Below are 26611 nucleotides of genomic sequence, written 5' to 3' on the forward strand. Positions count from 1 at the left end.
CACACCATATCCACTCCCATGCTTTCATGAAGCCTGACAAAACGTGACAGAATGTTCTGCAAGGTCTTAGAGAAAGAATGGAGGTCAGGTTTTCTGTGAGTGAAGCATTGATGAATCATTGCCAGTAACAGAGTTTGCCATATGTGAATTTCTGATTGTACCATTCACGGCACTATAGGTTCATTTACATGCAGATGTTTGCAAACAGCACTTGGAAGGTCATCTCCAGCTTACCTTCCCTCCTTATTTCAGATGTCCTAAATGCATCCCCAGGTGTTTTGTAAAATCATCTCTGGATCTGTTCTTGCAGCTGGAAGATACAGTTTCACAAGTGCTGTGATAACCTGTGAGCTTCTGGGCTTAGCATCCTGCACCTTGGTGCCATCATTCTCCCACTGCAGGGAGGAATCTGATTTTCCCTTTGTGGGTGCACTAATGTGGTAATGAATGGCAGATACTGTAGGTAAGGTACCGAGCTAAAACAAATACGTTGTTTTTACAACTGACCTTTTACAGCTGTCAAAATGATTTTATTTTCAGCTTGTCACAGGTTGGGCAAATGGAAGTGGTGAGTCCTGCAGGTGAAAGGTTAACCTAGTAACAATGGGCAAGAAATATCACAGCCCTCATCTGTTTCAGGTTTCAGCAGTGTCTTGGGGTAATATTCTGTCCTCAAGGGTCTCTTCCCCAGTGTCTTATTTTGAAGGTCTCTGAAGCACAGCAGTGGCAGGATCTTGTTCTGGTACGAGCTGATGGGGGATTTTTTAAAGCGGGAAGGTGCTTTACAACGTGGTCATTAACTGAGCTGTAGAGACAGAGGCAAAGACTGAAACTCTGGTACTATGTTCAGTGTGTGTGTGCACAGCAATCATAGCTGCTATTTTTAAGGTACCTTATAACTGATTCCTGATTGACTGCTCAGCAAGGACACATCACTGCCCTGCTGGTGTCACCTTGGGTGGGAGAGTTGGGATCTCAGTGGTCTCTCCCTTCTTATTGCTCTTGTAGGGGTTTCTGTAGGTTCCCTTCACTGCATTTAGTGTTTGACTCCTTGCTCAGAATTCTCCAGTGAGCTGCTTTTCACTTCCTCATGCCAGTGGAGGAGGAAGTGGCTCCAACATGCAGTGCCTGTTCTGTAGTCAGACAAGTAAATTTTGATGGAAGGATTGCTTCCATGGATGTTGTTATGCAAAAGGCAGTAGTGCTAGGTTTGACTTCCTCTTAAATCCTTCTTCTTTCTTCTACGCTGAATTGGTTCAATATTTTGAAAGACAGTATCATGTCCCTTTGAGGTAACAAAGGGGCTCTGGCAGAAACCAGACCTCACTTCCATGTATTCCCTGAATCAGTGAGAGAACCTAGACAGTAGCTTTCTTCTGGGGAATAGATGTAAATTAGCAGTAGTCGGTAAGATCATCCATTTCTGACGTGAGCTGTGAGAATTTGCAGAAAGCTGTGTGGTGTTTTAGGGGAGTTCTTCCCCTTGGGAGCTTTCTGTCAGTGGTACACTCTCACGGGCACTCCTTAAACACGTGCTCCACATGCACCATTCCATACCCAGTTTGTGCAAGAATAGGTTGTGTTTTCTAACTAATAGGCTGATGTTGCAGTAACAGTAAGTTTTTAGAATATGTTTTAATTAGAAGATCCACTGTCTGCCTTTTGCTTCTCCCAGAATGCAAAGCGTGACTTTATTTTGAAAAGTGCCTTTTCTCCCTGGGAGATTTCACATTTATGTGTCAGTGACTCCAGATCATATTTGCTCAACTGACCAAAAGCCTTTTTTCTAATTGTCAGTCATGCAAACTGAGTCAGGCTTTTTTCTTTTCATCCCTTGCCACCAATAATTAAGAGCATTTCAAAAATGTAGTGAAGTGGAAGAATTTTTCTTACATATGGAATTCTGCAAATATTCTGATAGTACGTACATTGTGTTTATTTTTACAGTTTGCCATGTAGGAGATGCTTTCCAATGAATTAAAATACCTTTATGTACGAAAAGGTGGCTGGTCAAATATTTGCCACATTTATTACAAATACATTTTCACTGATGCATCTTTCGAAATATCCATGCTAACTGTACAGGTTCCCACCTTTTCTAATCTTCTTGACAGTCTCTTGAACAGTAATTTTGGCCATTAATGAGCAGTAGGATTGCATTTTTCTGATCCTCTCTTGTAAAGTGCAGAAGAGTGTACCTGTTTACTCTTACTCATCCTTCTGAGACTGGTTTGCTTGTCAGCCTGTGTGACTTGCCCTGCTGTGACAGTAGTGTCTGTTGGGTGCAAAGGTGTTTAGGGCTAAACACAAGAGAGGATTCTTTGGAGTTGAGGCTTTAGATGTACAGACAAATTTTCTGGTCAACCATATGTATCCAGACTTTCCAGTGTGCTCTAGAAACTTGTGTATGCCAATAAATGGGCTTGAAGATTATTTTGCATTGCAAATTTTGCAAAAACCGCTTGCAACCACCTGAAGGACTTTCATCCAATGACTTTGAGTTTAGCTGAATGCCAAGAGGATGTGCTGCTGAGCAATGTTACAGAACTAATCACTGACTTGCAGTACGAGATGAAAGTGTTAGACTCAGTGTCGGCTCTACACAGAACAGCACAACAGAGTCACATGAGGCTGCTTCTGCATAATCTAATCCACTACAGGAAAACTTGTGTATTTCTCAGTATGACAGAGTTTAATTTGTTAGAAAAACTCTGATAGTGTTGCCTTCTCCTTCCTATCCCTATGAAATGCACACTTCACAAGCTGACTTGGTCACCATGGCTTGCTTGGTCATTTCTAAACTGACTCTGTCACCTTAGCCTGTTCTAGTTTTCTTTTACACTTCATGGTGATCCTCTGCTCCTTACTGGTGTCTTGGAGGTGGATTTTCTGCAGCACACAGGCCAGGGGAGGGACCACTGTAGTAAGGTGGGCTATACAAGGAAGAAACTCGTAACAGGCTTGAAAGAATTCATACTGGGAAAGACAAGAATGGTTGTCCTTGGTTTTAACTCTGGTTTTCAACTGCTGGATCTTTCTGTGGCTGTTTCAAATCTGAAAGCCTCAGGTGCAGTACAGAATTAATTGGAAAAAATGGAAGTCATGCCCCTGCTCTATTGTTTTTTATTTTTTATTTATAAATGTGACCATGTCTGCCTTACATAATCACAGCAGGACATGCTAGGAAATGCCACTGGATTTCTGCATTGTTCAGGTGAGTTAGAGATGGTATTTGGCTTTGAATCTTCTCAATGACACCCCAGACTATTCACATAGTGTAACAGCACTGAGGTTAACCAGGGCATGCAGGACCCACCTGCTAAAACCCTTTCTCTCTGGCCTTTATTTTTATACAGCATCTTAAACATACACAGCACTTCAGAGTAAGCAGCTTGCCCTGCCCCTAAAAAGCACATACTATGTATGTACAGGATAATGAGGGGATAAACAGCATTTTCTCAAGGTCAAATATTATGTCGTTTTGTATTCTTTTGGAAAGAGTCTGTGCCTTTTGTTAAGTAACAAAACTTGTCTGTTACTGTGTTTATTTTAATCTGTTTACTACTTCAGTTTTCCCTGCCTCTGCATGGGCAGATTAATAATTTTATTTGTTTGTGTTTTCAAAATTCTGGTTTTTCTCATCACTGCATGGGTCTGTCTTCTTTCAGTGCATGCTCTTTCACATAGAGATGATTAACTTTTGCAGTAAATGTGAAAAGAAGTATCTGATCTCACAAGAGGAGCCTTCACTGCATCAAGAGGCATGCTAGTAATTTAGCAAAAATAGGGCACATGAAATGGTCTTTTCTTGCAACATGGATGTTTTTTCCCACTCCTGCTAATGATTAATGAGTTTAGCCTGGGGACACAAGTTTTCAGAAGTTGCAGTGTATTTCTCCACCTCACCCTAAACCCAAACTGTGGTTGTTCAAGCTTGAGCTCAAAATAACAGACTCTGTTGTTTGATGATGTGTTGGCCAAGGCAGGGCAATGTGCATCACCTTGGGTTTGCTGAATTAATGTAGAACAATGGCACAGACCCTACTTACTCCTGATCTTGATTTCTACCTCGCCTAAAAAGTTCACTAGCGCTTGTTTAACTACAGGCTCCAAAAAAAATAAAATATTAATAATAATAAAAAACTTTAAAGCATGGACAAGTTAACCTGTGCAGTTGCATTTACATCATTTGAAACAAAAGTTGATTATTAATGGCTCTCTTTATCCCAAAAACACAGCCTTCTCCATAGCATCTTCCACTTGCATATATTCCAGATGAGATGGGTAGTTAGTGCATTGGAAATGGGGGCTCTTGCGGACATAGTTAAGGAAATCTGGAGCTCCTGGGAAAATTACATTGTCAGCCAGAAGAACTGAGCCCTTCCTCAGCAAGTTGCATTCCTAGAAAGAAGAGAAATTGCTTCATAGCAGCTGTTAAGCAGATACTGGCTTGAATGCAATGTACTTTCATGTTAACCAGGTCATGCTCAAGTGCCTGCATCCAAAAACCCATTGTGGTACAGGTCTGGAAGGTCAAAGAGACACGGGAGAAGCTGAGTAACTCTGGGATCCTTTGTGGTCATTTGCTGACATTTTCTATTAATTAGTAGAACATTAGAGATATTGATTCTGAAATAGCAAATCAAGTGGAAGTGTGTGTTTTGCTCATCAGCTTGTTTCCAGCTATGTCTATGTGATCAGTAAGGTGGCTTTGTTTTGGCTGTCATGGCTCCTGTTTAAGAACTTTTTAAATATGGCATTAAACAGTTGTAGTAGCTCTTTAGGTCACCTGGGAGCCTAGCATGTACTGCTTTGGCCAGTCTCAGTCAGACTCCAAAACCACTAAAAGAATGAAAGATATTTTCTGCACTTGTTTTCCTTTCACCTTAAACAACTTCATGCCATTTTGTTCGGCTTCTGGGTGTGAAGCAAGGTTTGTGCACAACGAAGAACACCAACAAATTTCCACAAGACATAATTAACTTGCAGTAGTCACTTCAAGTGCAATGTTTATTCTCAGTAAACCTAAAAACCTAATTTTTACTGATATTTTTTGTCTAGGAGGAGTTGCTTATCTGGGCTTAGCAGCTGTTTTGAAACAGTCTGTAGCTAAGTTGGGTTGGTTATTATCCTGTGGTTATAGGCAGCAGTTGTAGCCAAAACATGGGTGTTTTTTGTCACTCCCAGTCTATGAGAGCAGCTCTGTTGATGAGTGTGCTGCAGAAGCCATTGAGCTTATTGCTCTTGCCTCTGGGGACTGAACACCAGTCAGCACAGTAGAAGTGATTTTAGAGACAAGTCAAATACCCTCCAGTCTGTTTCTACTGCACAGCTTACAGAAGCCTGCAAGAGACAACATACTGGATTTTCCACTGGGCATCAGGATTTCAGATGCTCTTCGTGTCTGGCTTTTTTGTCTGGACCACTTCCAATACATGCATATTTCATCTGAATACATTCATATTTCATATTGACTATTCATACTGCAACACCTGCCGAAAGTACATTTTAGAAGGTTTGTAACATCTGAGAAAATCTGAGGATCTGTTGTCTTTCTCCTCTTAATTTTGCGGGACTTGTTTGCAACTTTGTATCACAGTTGCATCAGACTGACCACTACGTGGAACTAAACTCTCTGTTTGTTTTGGCTGTGTTGTGAAGGCTAAGTTCCGATAAGGATGTGCTGTGGAAAGAGCTCAGTCATCCTTACACAAGCAGTTTAAAAGAAAGCATTCTCTGAGTACAAAATAACTGTAGGGAGTGAACATTTTCTTCAGCTACTGCTGTGTAAATTCAATACTAGCTGTTCATAACCCCAAACAAATTTCCTTTTCAAACAGCTTTCTGGAGGACAGGGCTTTAAACTAAAAAACCAGGGGGCCTGGATCAGAAAATAGTGTTGTAGTCCTCAAGCAGGGGTCAGGAAGTATTTGGCAGGTTCTCAATTTAAGAGGCAGGCTCAAAAAAAGTGGATTTATTTGTGAAAAAAAAAAAAAAATTGAAAAATGGCACTTCCATAAAAACAGGCAGTTGTAGAAAATTTTATCACCTAGGAGCATATCTGTATGTGCTGTGTTGATAGGTACAGGTGTTGTCAATCTCAGTTATTTAACACCTGAAAATACCTTCCTATCCAGAAGTCCTCTGGTAGTTACCTATCACTGCCTACTGCTGTTACAGCCAACTTGTTTTGTAATACGTCCAGTAATGGTTAAGGCAGCTTGGGAAGAAATAAGCATAATTTTTCTACATTTGGGGCTGGACATAGAGTTGGACAGCATTTCCCTAGGAAGTGCCTGGCTGGGGCAGCCTGCACTCTTCTTATCATTGCTTTCCAGCCAATTAATTAGGTGGAGTGTAAAGACTCCCAGACAAGTCATACTCAGCCATGCTACCAAAATAGTATTTTATCAAGAGGCTCTGCTGGCACCATAGACCCAGGCAAAAAATGGGGTACTGAGGAAATAAGAGAGGTGGAGCTGGGATATGCAGGTCCCAAGTCTCACCTGCTCCCAGGATCAGGATGGGCTTTGGGTCAAGTGTTCTAGTTAGTGACCATGCAGGCACTCCTAGGGAGTGTAAGACTCAGGCTGTGCACTCCTCCAGGTAGGATTTCTACTGCACACCTGTATATTCAGGAAGCAGAATGGTTCAGCAGTACTCACTGAGTCCTGAGCTATGTAGTGTTGGCAGTTGTCCTTAACAAAAGTTTAGGGTCCTGTCCTTCAAATCCTCTTTTCTTGTAAGGCTGCTATTTTGGCTCCCAGTCTTCATTTTACAGGAGATGAGGTCCCTCTTAAAGAACAGAGGCCTCACAGACATCAAGATATTTACTACTTGACTTTTAAGACTGGAATTGTGCAAACTGACCTGAAGCAGGATGGTGTCTGGTGTGTATCTGTCTTTCCAGTGGTCCAGGAAGACAAAATCCAGAGTATCCACTTCATATTTTTTTTTTAGCTGGGGAATAATTTCCTCTGAAGGGCCTTCTAGGAGTTTTACCTGAAATACAAATCCATCTGATGAATTGCAAACCATTAAGAAAAATCACATGCTTCCAGCTCATTTTAAGTTGTAGCCAGACATCAGAGATCCTGTTTATAGCTCAATATTGTGTCAGTTGAATTATTTGGTAGGGTTAGATGAAATTAACTTTTTTGGTTTTGACAAACCAACTCAGTTATGTTCCAAAATATGAATTTGGGTGTTTGGGATTTTGTTGATTTTTAAAATTAAATTTTCAAAGAAAAAGTGACGTTGTTTTTGTTGTATAATGGGTTTCTTTACTGGAAACATGGAAATCTCCTGTTGAAAACAGTGCTTTTAATTACTTTTTTTTTAGTTACATCTCAGTTGAATGTTGAAGTCCAAGGGAAGCAAAAAATGCAGAGAACAGGTTAGGTTAGAATAAAAATGGAGGCTACAGTATGTAAAATTGATATGGCCAGGAGGGGGAAGAGGCAAGACAGAGGTTGTTACATCTTCCTCCCAGGTTTATTGGAGTACCTACTGTTAAACTGAAAGCAGCTGCTGTACGTGGATTTTTGTTAGGCAAGCACCATATAGTGTGAGACGAGGAAGAAAGTGGTAAGGAAATGTCTGGTTTATGACTCACAGCTGATCAGGACATTAAATCAGATGGGGAAAATGCAGTTTTAGGTGTCGCTAGTACTTCAGGTTCTCTTCAAGAAGTTAAGAAACGCATTAGAAGGTCCCTTGGTGGGACTTATTTCCTCCAGTGTTTCCAGCTCCACTGAAGTGAGATGTCTGCTGAAAGACAGGCACCTCTCAGGCATGAATCCCCCAACCTGAGGTGGGGGGAATATAGACTGGAAACACCTGCATCTTAACCACCTGTAGAGAGTCAGGACACCTCTGACTGCACAAAACTTAGGTATATGTACTGTGACCAGCTAGATTTGGGTAAACACTTCTTATCTGAAGTCCACTGCACTTAATACAACTGATTCTTGTGATCTTTTGTAACAAATTGGACTATGGTTCAGTTTTTTGTAGTCAGTCTTGACACAAATTTGAACCTTTTAGTTTATACTGAGAAACCCAGTATTCTTCTGGCTTTTGGGAGACAATGTAGTGAAGTCCTGCTGTGAGAGGTCAGGCACTGTAACTAAGCATGGAGCTGGTTAAATTTATAAGGCCCATGGGTACAAGGGGAAAAAAAAAGGAATACCAAGTCTAACCAGTTTTGCTGAAGTGGTAACAGACAAAACGGTATTTACCTTATCTTGTACTCCAGCAAACTCAATCATCTGTTTAGCTATAGCAGCAAATTCTGGGTTGAACTCTACAGTGAGCAGACGAGCTCCTGCCTTCAGTAGCCGAGAAATCCTCACTGCTGAGTAGCCACAGTATGTTCCCAGCTCCAGGGCAACTGATGGATTGGCCTCTTCCACTGTCTTGTCTAGAATTAGACCTGATTAAAATGGGAAAAGATTACTTTTTGACAAAATCAAACTGGTTCATATACAGAAGAGCAAGTCAGTGACAAGAAACTTAGAAAATCCATGTACTCAGTTGCTAAGGACATTAAAAAATTAAGAGTTGATGTCAAATTATATACTGTATCCTTTGCAAACTGGTTTATTTGTGATCAAGTTAATCATGGACATTTTAAGTTTCAGAATTCAAACTTTCAACTAAAAGAAATATTAGTTTCACAATAGACACATTTCAGAGTAAGGAATTCCCTGAATATAACTTATGTAATTCCCTGAATTAACTAATTTATAGTGGTAGAAGGGGAAATGCAGTAATTTTTTTCCAAGAACTTATTGCAGTAACTGGCCGTATTTGTGAAATATATAACTACTGGATTTTGAATGCTCATGTTTGTTGCAAATGTTACATGCTGTATTCTGATACAAAATTTCTTATCCTAAATATTCATCTTTAAAGGAAAAAAGAAAAGTCTACTTACAAAGTTGCAAAATATTTGGTTTCACTACATGAATTTGTGGGATGGAAAGCATTAGTCAATTGTTAACAACAGAAAATGTTCCCAAAAAGAAGTGACAGTGTACTATATTCAGTCCTTTTGAAGAAAAGGATTTATTTCTGAGAAAACTATTTCCTCTTACTTGTATGGCTAGAAACTAGGTAACTAAACTGAAAAAGTAGTGGAAGGGATTTTATGCTAAGCCTTGGTCATTAAGTGATATTTTTCTGGGTGTTGTTTATGAATATGATGATGATGAGGAGGCACCTTGAGGCTATGTAGTCACTCTTGAAATCTCAGGGCCTAAAGATGCACTAGCTTTGATGGCTCTTATCTGAGGAAAGGCCATCAGAGCAAAACTAGAGTGAAATTATTAAGAATTTAATCACAAATGTTAAAAGTTTAAAGCTTAAAGTATTCCTACTCAGCCACCACCCACTGTTTTGCTGGCCTAAGCACCCCAGCCAGGTATGCTGAGCAGCTACTTTCAAAAACTGTACCTATGTCAGAGGAGCATTTTTATTACAATGCTTACAGTTGTATTTCATTAGCTATGTTAATCCCAGACTAAGCAAATTTCCCCAGAAATTTCCCAGTAAGAGGTACTTTTGTTTATAATTCATAAGGGAACAGATTAACATTTTGCCATTATAGTCTTTTGAAAAGATTGCTGCTTTCCTGCAGCTATGAAAAAAGGTTTTTGTTCCCATATTTTTCTTCAGGAGGCAAGAACAAGATGATTTATTTGCTAAATAGCAACAATGTCTGATACTGTATGACATGGATAGGATTTCTCCCTTCAACAGAAACTTCTAATTTTACTTGCATATACAAAATTCATATAGTTTAACATAATTTGGGGTTTTTTTCAATTTGCTATCTTGTTGTTAAGGACCTGAAAGTATTTAACACAATAAATTATGCCTTAAAGGCACCCTGTGTAAAAAGTGAGGTATAATGCAACCCTAGATTTTTCCCATCAGTTGTCACTCTCTGCTTACACATTTGCAATGTGCACAACACAGAAACCCACATCTGGTCTTGTGAGTTTGTGGATGAGTCACTGGATACCCCTCCTCAAAAACATCTGCACGAGCAGGCACCACTGTTCACAGAACTACTCAGCTGACCACAAGGCTGTGTCGGTTGGGTTTTTTGCAGCAGCAGCAGATGGAAGTTGCGATGTGAATACAATTAGATGTCCTATACTGTGCTAGTCTTGAAGGATCTTTCAGGTGCTGATCCCTGCTGCAATTACCTTTCTCATTGCCCACATTCATGGCCCACTCTTTCTGGGAGCAGTATTTATCTATAGTGTCCACCACACTACAGGGGTCCCCTCGGACTGCATTCTGCAGCACAAAATTTAAAATCCTCTGTTCTTTGCTCTGATTCATGATGAAATTGGTTACTTTCTCCCGGATTATTTCATTCCAGATAAGGGCAGCAGTGCCGTTTCTCCTGATGAGCAACACAATGAGCAGCAAAATGAAAAGCAGGATGAAGACAATGAACAAAGGGACTGAAGAGCTCTCCAGCATCTGGAAGGAAAGAAAAAAACAGCCCAGGGTTAAGGTGGCACGAGAGAGGGCTGTCCTTTTTGTAAATATTGAGCTGAATAACCCACAACCAACTGCACGGAACAGGAACACAAAGAATTGAATTATGATTGTGTCTAGAGTAGCAGTAAAAGGCTTCTGTAACTTGGTAATGGATGGTGCTCTATGGCAATTCCTTTAGAAGCCAATTTTACAGGCAGTCAACAAGTAGCTTTATTTAATGCTCTGGTCCCTTCCCCCACACAGCTGCTCAGTCCTGGCTCCAAGCATGCCACTGCATGAGGAGCTTCCAGCATCAAATCTGTTCTAGCTCCAATAGGAACTACAACATCCTCAAAAATTTTGCCTAAGTTCCCCAAGACCAGCGACAAAGGGATTATCTCATTCTAGGAAACATTCCCCCAAATCTCTTCCTACTTGTTCTTGCTTCTCCTTTTTGTTTCCCCAAAAATTATCCCAGAAAATTCCCAATTTTTATGGATGGTCTGACCTCCATTCTGTAGAGGGACTTGGCATATACACACAGGAAAAATCTATCCTACTATTTAAATTTTGAATCATCATGCAGAACACATTTTGACTTCAGAAGAAGACTGAGTTTCCATGGAGATATGCTCAAGACACAGTACAGCTGATTTGGTTCACCCATCCTCTTATCTTAGTTGCAGAACAAGTATGATTTGTTTGGAGCTGTCAAAAGTCTGTTTCTTTTGCTTTTAAGCAGTCACCAATGTTAATAGTTACCTCTAATGCTTTTCTTGCAAAGTCTGACCTGAGACGTTTCCTTTCAGAGCCCGCCAGCATCATTAGCACATGAAAATCTTGCTTCTTGGACCTTCTGAATATTTTTTCCTAGCTAATATGAGCCTGCTTCATTACTTCAACAGGATCATGAAAACCTGGATGTCAATTTTTCTTCTTATCCTCTGTGCGGTAGTAGTTCTACTGACCAGGCCCAATTGTCCTGCACCTTTCAGATGGGACTTCTGCTCTTTCTAGTTTTTCTACATGAAAATGTTTGACATTATCTGTCCACTGAGAACTTCAATAGGGCTCTGAAAATATCATTAGTTTAACATAAAATATCTCTCTAGCTTCACTTGACTAGTCTTTACTTGATATTCATGACTTAGTTGATTGTATGGTCATTGCTGATGGATTACTGACACAGGTAAGAGATAATTATTCTGAACTCCAATGAATGGATGGAGCCCAGAAACCACTTCCTGAGGCCAGCAGGTCTCTAACCTTCCTGCCTCTGGACACATGAAACTGTGACCCTGCACACCCATGACTCACTTGGTGGCAGTCCAGCTGTAGTCAGGTCCCTCTAGAACAGAAGACTGCTGGCATTCAGAATTACTTCACACTACTGCCTCATAATCCTCTGGTTACAATGGATACTTTGGCATTCTCTGAGTAGAGCTTGCTATAAGCTGTTGCTTCAGCACTATGAGATCCTGCCAGCATGTTTGGGGCTGCCCTTCAAAGACCTGTTAGACAGCAAAAGTGGATGAGAGCAGCAGGATGAACTAGGTGGTGTATTTTTGATGGAACAGCTTTCCTCCTTTATTGCTTAGCATTGATATAAGAGCATTTAATGAGGTTCCTCAAAACAGGGAGAAACAACCTCTGTAGGCTAACTCAACCCTACTCCCTGTCCTGCAGAAAGGCTGAGACTTCTTTTTCAGACTGACTGAAACAAGTACTCGGAGGGATCCACTTTTTACAGTGCCTCCGATCTTTGCACTTGAATCCCACATGAATTCTACCACACATAAGAGGTACCACATGTAGGAGCAGAGCCCACCTGCCTCCATGGATCCTCAGAGGTTGCTCACAGGTAGAAACAACCTACAGAGTACGTGCTCATTTTTCCATTCCTAGATGAGTTTACTTATTTTTGAGGTATCAAGGAATGTTTTTCAACCACTGGGTCTTTTAATTATTATTATTATTTCTGTATAACACCCCAGCACCTTCATAAACTTGCAGTATGGGCTGTTCTTAGCACAGCTCCTTCAGGAGGCAATTATCCTGAAAACCACTTTACAGAGAAGGTACCCTCTAAAAAGAGAGAAATGGACACATCTTGGTTTTCTTTTCATTTTTTTTTTTAACACAGTTTTTTTCAAAGTTTGTCCCTCTTAATTTCTGTCTTCTTAGGTGTGAAAATAAGTTTAGTGACAGCAGTAGACTGTAAAGGTAGTCTGCCAAGAGCAAGAGGCATTGGTGACGGTCATGCACCGAGAGGGAAAAAAGATCTGTACCAAAATAGGTAATTGCTTTCATATTCTTAGCTGGAAAATATTTGATATGAAAATTAAGTGTGTAATTCAACCAATTTAAAACTACCACTACCTAGGAGACAGTCATGTTATGACAGCTTTAGAAAATGCAACAGTAATTTTAGCTTTAATGTGGATTCATGAGATTCATTAAGTATGCTCTAAAACTGAACTTGCACATAGTCAAGTTTCCCATAACCCCTTATTACAAGGCAGTCACTCTTATTATTTAATGTGTATACTGGGGTTCCAAATACACAGGCTAGCACTGCAACCTCTTCTGTTCTTTAGAAGCACCATAATAAAGTGAGCCTTCTCTTTGAAAGCTAAAATTTAAAGTGGAAAATAGGCAAATGAAAAATTCAGCAAGGGAATAAACAGAAAACTGGAGGGACAACATCATGGGAAGGAATGAATAACACGTATCAGTACATCTGCTTTTGGGAAGAGAGAGTTTAGAAGAAAACATATTAAAGTTTCATGCCCAAACCTGTCAAACTACTTATGAGTCTTTCTAAAGCACTGAGTTATTTTCTTATGCATCTAATCTTACTCATTTTGGCAGGTTTCATAAGACCAAATCATAACTTGATAGTGCAGCTCAGCAGTTTTCCCCTGATGCACACCATAATCAAACAATCAGCATTTGAATGGGAGTACCTCTGTTTCAGCCTACAGAGATTTAAAAAGACATTTTCAAGAGAGAAGCAGACACAAAATATGGGAATCTGCTGCCCCAACTTACCTGCCTGTGGAGATAAAACACCTAAGTCATTCCAATGGCTATAAAAGAAACCTCAAGAGGTTTTTATGGCTCAGACTTAGGGATCTGCTATTATGCCAAGAGATGTTAAGTTAGGGGATTCAGTATCCCCTTACTATCACATGATCTTCAGTTTTTCTAAAATCATAAAAATGCCCACGTGATGGAGCCCAAACCAATACATCCTGTTCTTTATTCTCATGTGGCTGACTTCAGCCATTTCACCAAAGGTTACAATAAGGATCTTTCAGTAATGCTATTTATCAATCCTCCTGGTACATTTTTCCAACCTCTGCTAAAAAATAATTGCTCTTAGAATTCCCTGAAGTGAAAAAATAAGGATTAGAACAACTGGTAACATCAATTTTTAAGGTAAGTCCGAGTAACCGGATTGAACTGGGATCTTTTTCAGTGTTTCATAAAAACTGTACAAAGTTTTCATAACACTGTTAGAGGAAGGTGTATGGAAACGTGATGTAAACTACTGATTGCAATTGTCTCTCTGATTCCAAACCAACTCCCTCTGCTAAAAAGTGATGTTTACTGAGAAGAAAAATAAGCATGTGAAAGCAAGCATCTTTAAATGGTCTAAGTTTTAACAAAAGCATGTACCTTAGTGAGATTCACACTCAGTGGATTAAACAAGTATCAAATTTGACTATTTAACTATTCTGAAGCTTAGTTCACTACATTATGAGTAATTAACAAGATGTCATTTCCTACAGATGCAAAAATAAGAGATGACAGATATTGAAATACTTGTGAGGTGGAAAACTGCTGGATAGAACATTTTTCTAATCAAGGTGAATCCTTCTAAGCCTAATTACAGAGCCTCTCATTACAGTTTCAGCTTGGATAAACTGATACTGCTTTGCTTTCTACTGAAAACTAAGTCCTAAACATTATCACAAAAAACTCCATCCTTTTCTAGAAAGACAACACATACAAGACTGCTGTTCTGCAGGGCTGGAATGAGAGTAAGCTTTGTGACCCTGAGCCAGAGGACTTAGCTGTGAGTCTCATTTTGGCAAAGTTTTTCTGATGTGGCCTTGGATGAGCTGTCTTACCTTCCTCTGTGTTGCCACAAGAGTTAAAGTTACTGCCATGTGTGTAAACTTTCAAGGCACTGTAAAGCTGAATTAACCTTTTTCAGAAAAGTCCCTGCTATGAATATATGGATATACACCAAGACAGCAAATGCCTATGTGACATTTTTATTCCAGAGTTTATGAACAACTGGGAAAATGTGGAGACAGGCAGTGCTTCAAATGATTTCCTGAAGTGCCTTCAGCCTGCTGACAATTCAGGCCTTTGAGGAAAGCTGATGGTACATCCAGTCTTGCTATAATTTTTCATGCATTTAATCTAACTGCCAAGTACTGGTTGGTTGTTAAAGAGATTATTAGGAGTCTCCACGCATCCAGACAGTACTTTAGCATTCTGGTGCTAGAGGGTTTAGAATCTAATTTTGACTTTATTAGCTCACATAACCTGGTGAATGGGGAACGCTGGATAAGTTTATATCATTCAACCTTTTTCAGTTTCTGCTGAAATTAAGCCTTTAGACACTGATGCACTAAAGTATGCAGAGGACTTGCACACTAGTAAGGATACATTAGCTGTTTATGAAGCGTTGTGAAAACAGTGCAGAAGAGTCAGCACATTTCTACACATATTTTAACAATGTCCTGCACTAGGCCAAAGGAGATCTGTGCTGTGCTGGGACTGGAGTTCCTGACTCTTAGTCCTATGCTGTCTTGAATGAGGCAATCTCTCTTTTGTGGCATTTTGTTTTTCTTGATGTTTTCCCAGAGCAAGAAAGGCAGAGTATTTTGGTCAGAAAGTCTAAACTAACTTCTACCAAACATATTGTATCCTGTTGCTGTAGGCAACACAATTCAACAGCTTCATAATTTAGTACTTTTAAAGGTCAAAAAATATCTTTTTACCTTCTATTCTTTTGTAACTGTTTATGTATTTTCAAGTGAGTGCAACTGTTCTGTGAAGAATAATCAGCATATTGCCAAATGTGAATAGCTTGTATTTCAATGGAAACTTAGTCTGGGAGCCTGACATTCAGATTTTCCACTGACATCATGAAAACAATCTGAACAGACTTTATATAATTTTTCACTATTTCTTGCCTGAAATCTAGATTTTCCTCTCAGTTTTTTTTTTCAAATTACTATGATTTAGCTTCACTACCATGACTACAAAAATTTCTGTCTTTCATAAATGCAAAGTTCTAATGATTATTTTCTGCCCCCATAGCCTTTTGTCTTGTCTTCTTCACTTTTCTCGGGTTGAAAGGAAACAAATAGAAGTTTCTTCTCACTGAATGAAAGGAAAAGAACAGAAAAGTGACTATTGCCTACTTGGGAACCCCATCAAATAAGCTTCATAAGGGTGTTTAAATCCATTCTCCCCACATAGATTTCAATTAGGATAATTGCTACCCACTTAAAACTCCCTTCACAGCAGCCATTCTCTAGATGGGATTTGGTGCTATTACCCAAAGCAAAAGGTTTATATAATGGTTATGTGCCCCATAAAGAAGTGCAGTGTTTAGAATGAACTGGCCCCACAGAGAGGCTTCATCTCCATCCAACAAGCAGGTCCACAGGAATTTGTAGCAGTCCGATCCAGACTGACCTAGTGAACACACTGCATGATTAAAGCCAGAGCTTGGGGTGAGAGAATTCTTCAAGGATAAGAAATGCACTTTACTGGGGCTTAAGCAAAGATAGCTTTTCAGGAATAAGACCTTTTCAGGTACCTTTAGGAAGTGTTTGTTTCTGATAGTCCTTATTCCTACTGGAGCACTCCAGATGTGTTTGTACTATTAGTATCAGTGTTTAAGACCAGTGGTTAGGGTGGCTCAGCAGAACTGTACAAATCCTACTTGGGAGGCAGTGGACTGACAAAAGTAGAAAGTGGTCTGCCCTGACAGCATACTAGGAGCTGGTCTGTGCAAAGTTTTCTAAGCTGAGATTTTCATGTTCCCCAGGGGGTAAAATCAAGCTCTCATGATTTTGCCCCAAATGGAGGTAGGGAGAAAGCGCTGGACGAGGAAAGACCAAAGTGGCTAATTGTCCTCAGGACAGACCTATTTCAGAGTCCCTTCTTTATATCACAGGGCTGAATCCTTAGTGTCCCAAATCCCCACTGCATGCTCCTGCCCTGCTTCCAAGGCTACCAGCTAATCTACTGTAAATCTGTCTCTCTCCCAGCACAGCTTTCTGCTGTCCACAAGCTGTTCTTCAGGCTGGGGGGAGTGCATGACTGAAACTTGGTAGTAAGGACACCCACTGAGGGATCTGAAGGATTAGAAAGGAAATCTCTGCTGAAATGATGACCTATTTCTATGGGAACTATCAACTGGAACACGCCAGGCAAGGTGGGATCCACCACAGCACAGCAGGTAACCAAACACCGCGTGGGAAGAGGCAGCCTGAGACAGAGCAGGCTTGAGCACTGGTTTTAAATCCTGAGTGAATGCCCTCCCCAGAAAAGTGCTTGGTGTGGGCATAGAGGGTGTCTGGCTGGAAATTGCTTTCTGAGAGAGCTTTAGAATAGCCCCACACATTAAGATCTGTTTCCAAGAACTGCTGCCAAAATCATGTTTTTTCAAAAAATTCCCAGTCACTTTTAATTCCAGTGATCCTGAAGGAATGCTGAAAGACAACAGTATGAGACTGGCAGAGATAAACTGGGGACCAGACTGCTGAGAAATATTGCTAAACTTGGGTGGCAAGCAAGTTGCTTGCAGTGTTAATGCGATCAAACTCTTTTCTCATTAATGCAAACTAAAGCTGTAAATCAGGAAGTTTTTCTTTTGCATTTCTATACTGCAAAGCTGTGCAAATGCATGTGGTTCTGAACCTGAGGGCTTTGTTAGAGAAGTCCATGACTGAGTAAGCAGAAAAAAAGTAAGCTTAAGTGCAGAGACAAAGTAAAGGTTTTTTAAGGTTGTTTACAGAGTTCATCAATATGATGTGGTTGACAGTATTGGTAAATATGAGTTTGTTTTCAAAGGACAGAAGGTAAAAAAATATCCATAATGGGCATCAGAACAATGCTCTATAAGCACCAATACGGCTAGCAAGCAAAAGTACTCGCTTTTTGTCTCTTCTTCAGAAATATTTTGCAGTAGCAGAACTCCTGCTTGAGAATGAAAACCTCCATAAAATGCATCTGCAGCAAAACATTTATAAAAGCAGCTATTCAGTCAAATGTGACTGAACCGAAGCTTGACTTGCATTCAGCTTTTCCTTGAATACAAATGAATACCAAATTCCAGCATACTTATAGCTATAAATTACATTTTCACTTTAGTCAGGGTTATCTCATCTCACTTCTTTCAGCTGTCAAGATTTACAATACAGTACAAATGCACTACACACAAATATGTCCTACTCTTTCTCTGTGAAAGCTGTTGCTGCCCACGGACTGGCTTCCTGACAATGAGTGCCAGTCAGAATGTGGAAAACACCACTTTCAGATGCACTACTGTTTAAAATAGTGACATTATCTAAGATAACAAATCATGTCAAACCTGAGAAATAAGAAAATATAAATATGTACCTTTCTTAGTATAGCAGAAGCTGTTCCCTCCGATCTTTTCCTGTGCTGCTCTCCTGTGGATTTTACAGAATAAGAGTCCAAGAGCCTGCAGTATTCAGTCACATTCGATCACATCACAGGAATAGCTTATCAGTTCTGTTACACAGACTCTAAAAGGAGCAGTGTCCTTTTCCCCAATTCCTCCTTTCACAGATTCTGCACTCCTTAAAGGTGCTCGGTGCTCTCATAACCGTAGAGAAAGCTATTCATCTGTCCCCTAACGACAGTGCTCTTGTTACTTAGTTACAGCACAGTGAATGCTGACAAAGTCAGGTATGAGCCAAATCTGTGCTCAGTGTAAACGCAATATGTTCAATCAAGCAACTTCAGGAATGAATTTGGCCCAAGGGATTTAGTTCTTTTTTCAGCTCAGATGTGGCATGCTACAGCCAGAGCAGAATTGGTAGGAACAGGACCTAGGCATGTGGGTTAAATATAGAATGTTGCTGGAGGCAGGGGAGGTATGTATAGCAAATGGCTTAATAGCAACTACAGGAGGAGCTGCAATCAATACATTATAAATAGCACATTTGAATTTCTGTGGCTTCTAGTTGGGAAAATATTCTCCTACAAACAGCTCTAAGAAAAAAGAAGAGGCTTATTCTAACAAACCTTGTTCTCAGCTTGTCTGTCTATATTGTTTCCTTCGAGGTGGGAACAGTATAATCCAGCTGCAATTAAATTGCACCATCAAAGAAAATAAGAAGAAAAACAAAAACCCAAGCACAATGTGGTAATAGTTCTCTCCTGTATCTCACTGCAAAACTCAGACCTAGCCAGCAAGTGTTTGAAGCTCTAGCCTAGAAACTTTTTAAAGACTTAAAGAATGTGTTTGTACCAAATGTGGCAGAAACAGGAGCTGAAGTTCTGAGAATGTCATGCTTTGTCATGTGATAGGGGAGGTCCTTGAAAGAATTAGGGACCACCTGAGAGCATGACAAGAGAAAACCAAATAATTTTAAGCAGATTAATTGAATAAAGAATTGTGGGGGAAAATAGGTAGGTGAAGATTGAAGTGTTTCTAGTAGCTCTAAACAAAACGTAACTAAGACCCTGCATTACAGCACAGTCCCCAAGGTCAATACAGAATAACTTTGAACTATCCCTTCCATGTATAACAGAGCTTTAGCTCTATAAATATTTTCTTATAATCCAGACATCAAGCAGAACAAAGAATAAGTAAGCAATACTGCACTCCAGCCTCAGTGACAGTAATTTCCTGTCTGGCCAAAAGCTGGTTGTGTCTGCACGATCCCTGATGCCACCCACAATTCAAATTGACAGAGAATTTTTTTTTACTGCCGGGCTGTGGAGAAAAGAGTTTAAGACAGTAAAACATACTCTAAGGACTGACCTTGTGTAAGTATACAGCTGCTCTTTGGAGAAGTCCTTGCAGTTAACTACAAGTAGTTGTGGGTGGTGTCAGCCCAGCTTCTGCTTAGCAGCATAATTTAGTGCCAAGACGTCCCAGATTGAGCAACATCCCATGACAACACTTCTAAAAGTCTTTAACTTGGAGCTGAATTGTATTCTTCAGGCTCGAAGCATGGGAGGAGCAAACTTGCTTCTGCCTGCCCACAACTATTTACTTGTGCGATAAAAGCTACGCCTGCAAGTAACCCTTGCTGTTGTCTACATATTTCATTACATAAATTAAAATGGTGAATGGCAATAACTGCAAATTAGACAAAGCTGGAGGTTCAGTTGGTTAAGCCACCCAAACTGTGTGATAATGTCCACAAATTACTTCCAAGTTAAAAGAAAGTTGGAATCTTGTAGTATGTTACGGGATATCTTCTTCTCCAAGAGAAGTTTCTTTGGTAGCCTGATAGACATTGGTTTATGCCTTTTTTTAATTTACCTGTTAGCCCATGTCTTGGGGTGACTTTTTGATGTGTATCCCATATCGCTGCCCTATGCCCAGAAATTAACTTTGTGCCTTTTTTTGCCTCTAAACTGAGCCTGAGAGGGGGAAGGAAAAACTGGGCAAAACTTTTTCAAAGCAGTTTGCAACTTGTTCAAGGTCACACAGAGATAGCAACTTTTTTTTCCCAGCTGCGGCAGGGGAGGAAGGAAGCACCCGGCTTGCTGCTCCCGGGTCAGTTTTTGGCCAGTTGTTCAGCTTCTTTTTCTCTGGAGAGAGACTGAGAGTTGAATTTTTTTTTCTTCCCTGGAATTTCGGATTTTCTCCCTTTTCTACTGGACTGCTTCAATATCAGAGCACATCAGGAGGACTTTCCACCGAGCACAGAGGGCCTGGCCCTGGGCCAAGCCCCAGCTCCGAGGGGACCAAAGGGAGGACTCTAACCCTTTCCCAGGTTTTTTCTCCACAGCGACAGATTTTATTATTTAGCATTATTTTCCTTTTCTCGTGTGTTTGTTAAATAAATAGTTTTTACCTCTTTCACTTTCCTTTGAGGAAAATTTATTTTTCCCAAACCTGGTGGGGGAGGGGTGGTGACGTGCCTTCTCTCAGAGGATATATTTCTAAATTTGGCCAAACCGGTACAGCCCAGCACATGGTCTATGTAAGTATGGATATTTTTGCAAATTTTTACTAATGTACTAACAACGCTACAAACTCCACAGTGCATAAACTTATATACTATTCATATGACTTAACCTTGTCTAGACAGTAAAAATCTGCCCTGATATTAATACATCCAGGTTAGAGAACTGTGGAAAGCTACAAATGTATTGATGTAATACAATTTTTATATAGGGCCAAGATCTTAAAAGATAGGTTTGGTATTTCAGAGTATCAGGTACTGGATTCACAGGGCACATCTATGGGAACACGTAGGACCAGGATGCATTAGCCTGGGAGCAACATCACATGAATGGCAGCAGCTCAGGATAACTGGCTGGTTCAGGCTGACTCACCCTGACAGTCGCCACTTTAGCTCTGATGTGGCTGCACAAACTTGAGCAGACTTGCTCATGGACAGACCTCCCAGCTGCAATCACATCATGCAGCGTGGCTGGGCTGTTCCCACTTGCTGCACATAGCATGCAGCTAAAGCTTTTCCCCTAAATCCATGCCTGGCACAACAACAAATGGCATTCCCTTCTTCTAATAATCCTGGACAAAGACTGGTTTTTAAAAGCCTAAACAAAGGGAGACAGGAGAGCTAGCACATTATCATAAACCCCACAGATCATGTGAAACACTGAGTGGAAGAAAATTCTTTTGAGCTTGCATTTTCAGAATAGCAGGAGGGATTTTCTTTTATGTGAATGTGCTGTTTTCCACAATCAAATTAGTCTCTCTTGCTGAGAAACACGCAAAAGAGGAATTTTGAGAAGGGAAGCACCACTCATGTCTGAATCAGGAAACTGCTCGGCGATATCTAAAGTAGGAAACAGCTAAAAGAGAAGAAAGGTGGCCAGCAAAGTTGTACTCTAAATTTGAACAGATAATACAAGCAGACTATTTTGTGTTTACAATGCATCTTAAAAGGTTATCAGGCAGCTTGAAAAAACCCTTCAGCTTTCAAAGACTTTATAACTCCTCACGTAAACTTTGAAGCAGTTAAGTCTACCATATTTCTCTCTCTTTTCTACCCTCAAGTTTTTTGGCAATATGTGCTGAAGCATTTGAATGAAGCCAAGAACTTGTGTTACTTGAAGCTTCATCTGTTTCTGCTGGTTTTTTTCCCTTACTTGCAGTCAATTACTTGTTCAGGACAAACTATGAACAGAAGATCTATCTATGTTAAGGAAGGAAGGAAGAAATAAAAAAGCATAGATTAAATTCTGAATGAGTCCTACTCTGAGACAAATTTCTGAAAATAATTCTTAAATAATCTTTAAAAGAGAGTCCAATCAATCAAGAGAGATGGTAAGAAACCAAAAGGTCCTACCTCATGCAGAGACAGCTTAGTTCAACCAGTGATCCAGTAGAGTTCACTGACACTTCTGTAAATTATTCATTAGGTCATGCCACAAAATGCAACCTCTGAGAGAACAGATTTCCCCACCCACTAAAAAGGACACAAAGTGATGACTTCCAAAGACAGTATCTACCTGGCACCTCTCTTCTTCCCCCCCATCCTCCCTGGTTGCTGATCTGGGAAAGTAAGACATAAAGGAAAAATGCCAGAAAAACAGGAAAGACAAGAAGATGTGCTTAAAAAGTCAAAATTTCTAAAAGTTTTGGTAGAAAAAGTATTTGGTCCTGGCCATGTTCATGAGGAAGAATTTCAGTAAGCCATTGATAAATGTAATAAAATATATTTCCTACAAAAGAAAAGACAAACAGAATTGCAAGCTATCTTTACAATAAATTCAAAAGGAGAAAATTTGCCTGCTCACAAAATTTACAACTTACAAAGCATCTTTTTTTGTTCAATGGATTTATATACATTTCCAATACAGGGTTTCTCCTTTACCCTTTTAATACCACATTGTTTAAAGTATATTGAATAAACATGTCCCCCTGGAAATAACTCAAACCACATCTGGTGTATAAGTTAATTTATTACTTTAAACATGACTAGCTACAACTGACAAAATTCAGTGGAAGTATGATGTTAAATCTGATAGCTATCTTGGAAGAAGTTTTTTCAATCTCAGTTTTGGAAGTATATACTTTCACTGCAGAAACACAAGGCTTTACCTCAGTGACTCTTGATAATAGAATGTATTTGCTGCTAAAGGACTTAATGCTTGTTTTCTTAAGAGAAATTGAGATATGTAAAAAAAAAAAATGTGTATCACTAATTATCTAATCAGCATAATGCTAACCACAAAATAATTAAAATAAGAGTAGACAGCTATATGAGCTGAGCCAAAGATCCAGTAGAAACCACATCTGATAACCAGTATCTGTCTCCGGTCCCTGAAAACGATTTTTGAAGTGCAGCACAGACACACCTGCTCAGGGCTGACAGCAGGAAATACCAGGGGCTGCTGCTCTTACTGATACTGTCACCATGAGCACAACCCACTCCTCATTGCTGCTATTGGTCTCTATCACTGTCGAGGATCAAGCCTGTGAGAATGAGCAAGAACAAGTGGAATGGCACAGCACAGACTTTGGACTTTCTTCTGAAGCCGGTGGTCCTGATGAGAAAGCCTGTGGAACTGCACCGTGCTTTACCATGAGCTGTGGGATACAGCCAGAGGGCTGGGGACACCTGTGTCACACAGTCAGTCAGTGGCACAGAACCAGCTGTATTTTCTAATACTTAATCTGAATCTCCCTTGGCGTTTTAAGGCCATTTCCTCTCATCCTTTCACTTGGGACACAGCAGAAGAAACCAATGCCCAGCTTCCTTTCATTTGGTTCAATTTAGTTTCACTTTGCTTTGCCACATTTAAGGCTTTTCCTTATTAGCAGAACGCCATAATGCTGCAGGGACATCTCCTCACAGAAACTTGTTCTGTGTTTGGGGAGACTTAATTCTACTCTTGATCCTACATGTCTGAACTAAATCTGTGTGAAGAGCATATGCTCAACACTGCCTGATTCAACTCAGAATAGAGGCTAAAATGAAAAGCTGAAACGACTTTGCATGCATGTACCTGAAAAGCACAAAAGATTATATCTGAATATGCTCAAGATTTCTTTAATTTAAAGGCCTCTCAGTATGCTCTAGTCACGTCTTTCTACTGCTGTTGCAGTAAGTGTTTCTAGTGATCTACTGATTAGTACTGCAGGAGGTAACAGGGGGTTTGCCTTCGGTTTGCTTGTATTTTTGCTGGGTTTTTTTTAATAGCAGTGATGCCGGATAAAAGTCATCAATCCACTTATTAAAGTGATAATAATTCCTGTTTCGTGTATTTTCAAACATTAATGGGGTGAACAAAAACCGTGAGACTATATCGGAGGTGAAGTCAGTTCAACAAAACTTTCTTTGGAGTATTTTAATTTCCTGCCATTTCTCCTCAGCTGTGGAGCAGAGGATTGACGTTTTCTGAAACCAAAATGGTTGGATGCTGCCCCCTTGTGAGCTGGGCCCCTGCTCCAGAGCCTGAACCACAACTGCCTAAAACCTTTTTTCTGTAGGAAAAGCATCTGTTTCTCTCGTCCCAAACTCTGGTTCGGCTGTGGTGGTATTTAACATGTATGACCCACTACCTACAGCAGCAGACAGGGCACCTACTGAGCTTCAGTAAAGGCCAGCAGCCAGCACCTCTGAATGAGGAAGAACTCGTTCCCTTGATTTGTTTTGATCTATGCCGGCTTTGAGGCCTTTTACCTCAGGCTGTCAGAACACATCACAGGCATTAACAACTCTCACAGCTCCCATTCAGGATAGGTCAGCAGCATTGCCCTTCTTTAATCAATAGCTGGCATGTGGCACAGGGATAAGGAATGCTGCCGGAGGCTGAGGCATTGGAGGTGCTCTGACAGGTTATGCCAAGCAGGTATCTGTCCCACCACAGCCCAGCCATGTGTGAAAGCTGTTGGTGCAGGTCCTGGTCACTGACCCACATTGCCTGGGCCCTGCTCCAGCATTCCAGCAGAGGAACCCCCTTCTCCAGACCTGGGGACTGCTCACAATCCTGAATGTATCACAGTCACAGGAACATGGAGCAAGACTGTGTGTTGCCTCTAACACCTCACGGAAGGGAAAGGCTTTGTTCAAATCACCTCCTCAGAGGTTTCTGACTGTCAGCCCTGCACCTGCACCATGTCTGCTACAGACAGATGGGCAGTTCAGAGGGGAAAAGACAAGTCTTGGATGTCGGTGAAGGTTTTGGGCAGTCATCATGATCCTTGTCTTTCCCAAAAGGCCTTCTCCGAACCCTTTCTACAGCAAGATCTGGGGGGAAGCCAGTCAAGAAAACTGTGGGGGTTTTTTTCCTTCCAAATGTCTAATTTTAACACAAATTTTAACTAATTTTAATTGAGGAGCCCAAAACTGGAATACTGTGTCCAGTTCTGGGCTCCTCAGTACAACAAAGACAAGGAGCTATTGAAGAGGGTCCAGCAGAGGCCATGAAGAGGATGAGGGGGCTGGAGCATCTCTTACGAGGAGAGACTGTGAGAGCTGGGCCTGTTTAGTCTGAAGAGAAGACTGAACAGGAATCTCATTAATGCATATGACAGGATGAGGAGCAATGGCCGTAAACTAAAACACACGAAGTTTTACCTCAAAAGAGCTTTACGTTGGGGGTGGCAGAGCACCGGACTGCCCAGAGAGGTCGTGCAATCACCCCTCTGGAGACATTCCTAACCACCATTCCACCTGCTCCAGGTGGCCCTGCTTTGTACGGGGGGTTGGACTGGGTGATCTCCAGAGGCCCGTTCCAACCCTAACGATTCTGTGCCGGTGTGTGTGATACGCCAGAGCCTGTGCCGGCCTCCTCCAGCCCCGTGAGGTCACCGTGCCGAGCGCTCCCCTCAGGTGGTTTTGGCGCGGGATCCCCACGGGGGCCTGCCGCCCTCCGCTCAGGCGCTGCGCGGCCACCCCGCAGGGTCCTGGCGGGCGCGGGGCCCTGTGCCGTACAGCATGGCGGCGCTGTGGCGGCGGGGGCGTCCTCCGCCAGTGTCGGGGCTGTGCCGTACGCTCCGAGCGCTCTCAGGTACGCGGTACCCGCGGGGCTCGGGCCCGGCAGCGGCCGCGCCTTCGCCGCTCCCCGCGGGAAGCGGCTGCCTGCGCTTTCCGACGCCCAAAGCGCCCGGGGAAGGTCCCCCAGCCTTTCCACCACCCGCGGATGCCGGACTCGAGCGGCTGCTGTGGGGACCGGGCCGCCTCTCCGCTCTACCCCGAGGCGGGGCGGGCGGCGGCCGCCTGCATCCGTGAGGGCTCTGGCAGCCACCGCTGCGCCCGGTACTCCTGTCGGAGCCCGTCCCCTGGCCCCTGGCCCTGAGGGAACCCCGGGCTCAGGGCACGCTGCAGCGGGGTGGGGGCTCCGCAGAGGGGCCGGCGCTGTCCCAGAGGCAGCCGAACCTTTCCTCCGGAATTAGCGCCAAAGGGTCGCGGCCCTCTCCGTCCGCTCGGGGTTGCCAGGGGACCCCCCCCCCCAGCCCGGGGTCGGATGCTGCATGGGCTCAGTGCCCGCGACGCCTCCGAAAGCAGCAGCGACCCCGTGCCCTCGCTAGAACGAGTCATCGCTCACCTGCGGCTGCTCCCGCCGCCTCACACCGCGCCGGGGCTGCCGGGGCCGGTCTCTGCCGAGGCCGAAGTGGCAGCAGGGGCCAGCTTCCCCTCTGACCGCACCCCGGCAAGACACACACGCACATAAAGCTTTGCGTCCCATAAGGTGACCCCGGAAAAAATATTTGTGTAGAACTGGCTGCTGTAATGCAGAGACCTGTACTGGATTTCAGTTGCATCAGTTATGAGTCTCTTGGGACATTGTGTAAAAATCGAATCTATTTTCTCACTTCGTTGGAATTACTTTATTTTCTGTATCTCATTCACAAAACCAGAGTAGACAGTTTAATAAAAAAACCCATAGTGCTAGAATA

At 41.7% G+C, this 26611-nt stretch overlaps 2 protein-coding genes across 10 annotated transcripts in view; one reads left to right on the forward strand and one right to left on the reverse strand.

The window, feature by feature from the left end:
- Nucleotides 1-1660: 1660 nt before the first annotated feature.
- On the reverse strand, nucleotides 1661-26329 carry COMT (catechol-O-methyltransferase). 8 transcript variants are annotated; one of them, XM_010398187.4, is made up of 7 exons: nucleotides 19544-19697; nucleotides 18151-18203; nucleotides 11815-12008; nucleotides 10215-10497; nucleotides 8241-8434; nucleotides 6871-7002; nucleotides 1661-4401 (listed from the first exon to the last, which is right to left on the reverse strand). In XM_010398187.4, exons 4-7 carry the CDS (start codon nucleotides 10495-10497, stop codon nucleotides 4222-4224), a joined length of 789 nt encoding a protein of 262 aa, XP_010396489.1. In that variant the 5' UTR covers nucleotides 11815-12008; nucleotides 18151-18203; nucleotides 19544-19697; the 3' UTR covers nucleotides 1661-4221. The 8 variants fall into 8 exon arrangements, with proteins under 8 accessions (XP_010396489.1, XP_019140673.1, XP_010396487.1 ...); XM_019285128.3 differs by lacking the exons at nucleotides 11815-12008; nucleotides 19544-19697 and adding an exon at nucleotides 22053-22071; XM_010398185.4 differs by lacking the exon at nucleotides 11815-12008.
- TXNRD2 (thioredoxin reductase 2) overlaps nucleotides 25576-26611 on the forward strand; it is a 34581-nt gene continuing 33545 nt past the window's right edge. For both annotated transcript variants that reach the window (XM_039560825.1, XM_039560826.1), the window contains exon 1: nucleotides 25576-25722. In XM_039560825.1, coding sequence (XP_039416759.1) covers nucleotides 25650-25722 — 73 coding nt within the window. In that variant the 5' untranslated portion in view covers nucleotides 25576-25649. The remainder of the gene's footprint in view (nucleotides 25723-26611) is intronic.

Source organism: Corvus cornix, chromosome 15 (genome assembly GCF_000738735.6).
Source record: "Corvus cornix cornix isolate S_Up_H32 chromosome 15, ASM73873v5, whole genome shotgun sequence".
NCBI classification, from domain to species: domain Eukaryota; kingdom Metazoa; phylum Chordata; class Aves; order Passeriformes; family Corvidae; genus Corvus; species Corvus cornix.

Coding starts and splice junctions, on each gene's coding strand:
- COMT (XM_039560827.1), bottom strand. CDS start 10,497: ATGCTGGAGAGCTCTTCAGTCCCTTTGTTCATTGTCTTCATCCTGCTT. Junction 7,003..8,240: donor TTGCTGGAGTACAAGATAAG/GTAAATACCGTT, acceptor TTTGTATTTCAG/GTAAAACTCCTAGAAGGCCC. Junction 4,402..6,870: donor CAGACACCATCCTGCTTCAG/GTCAGTTTGCAC, acceptor TCTTCTTTCTAG/GAATGCAACTTGCTGAGGAA.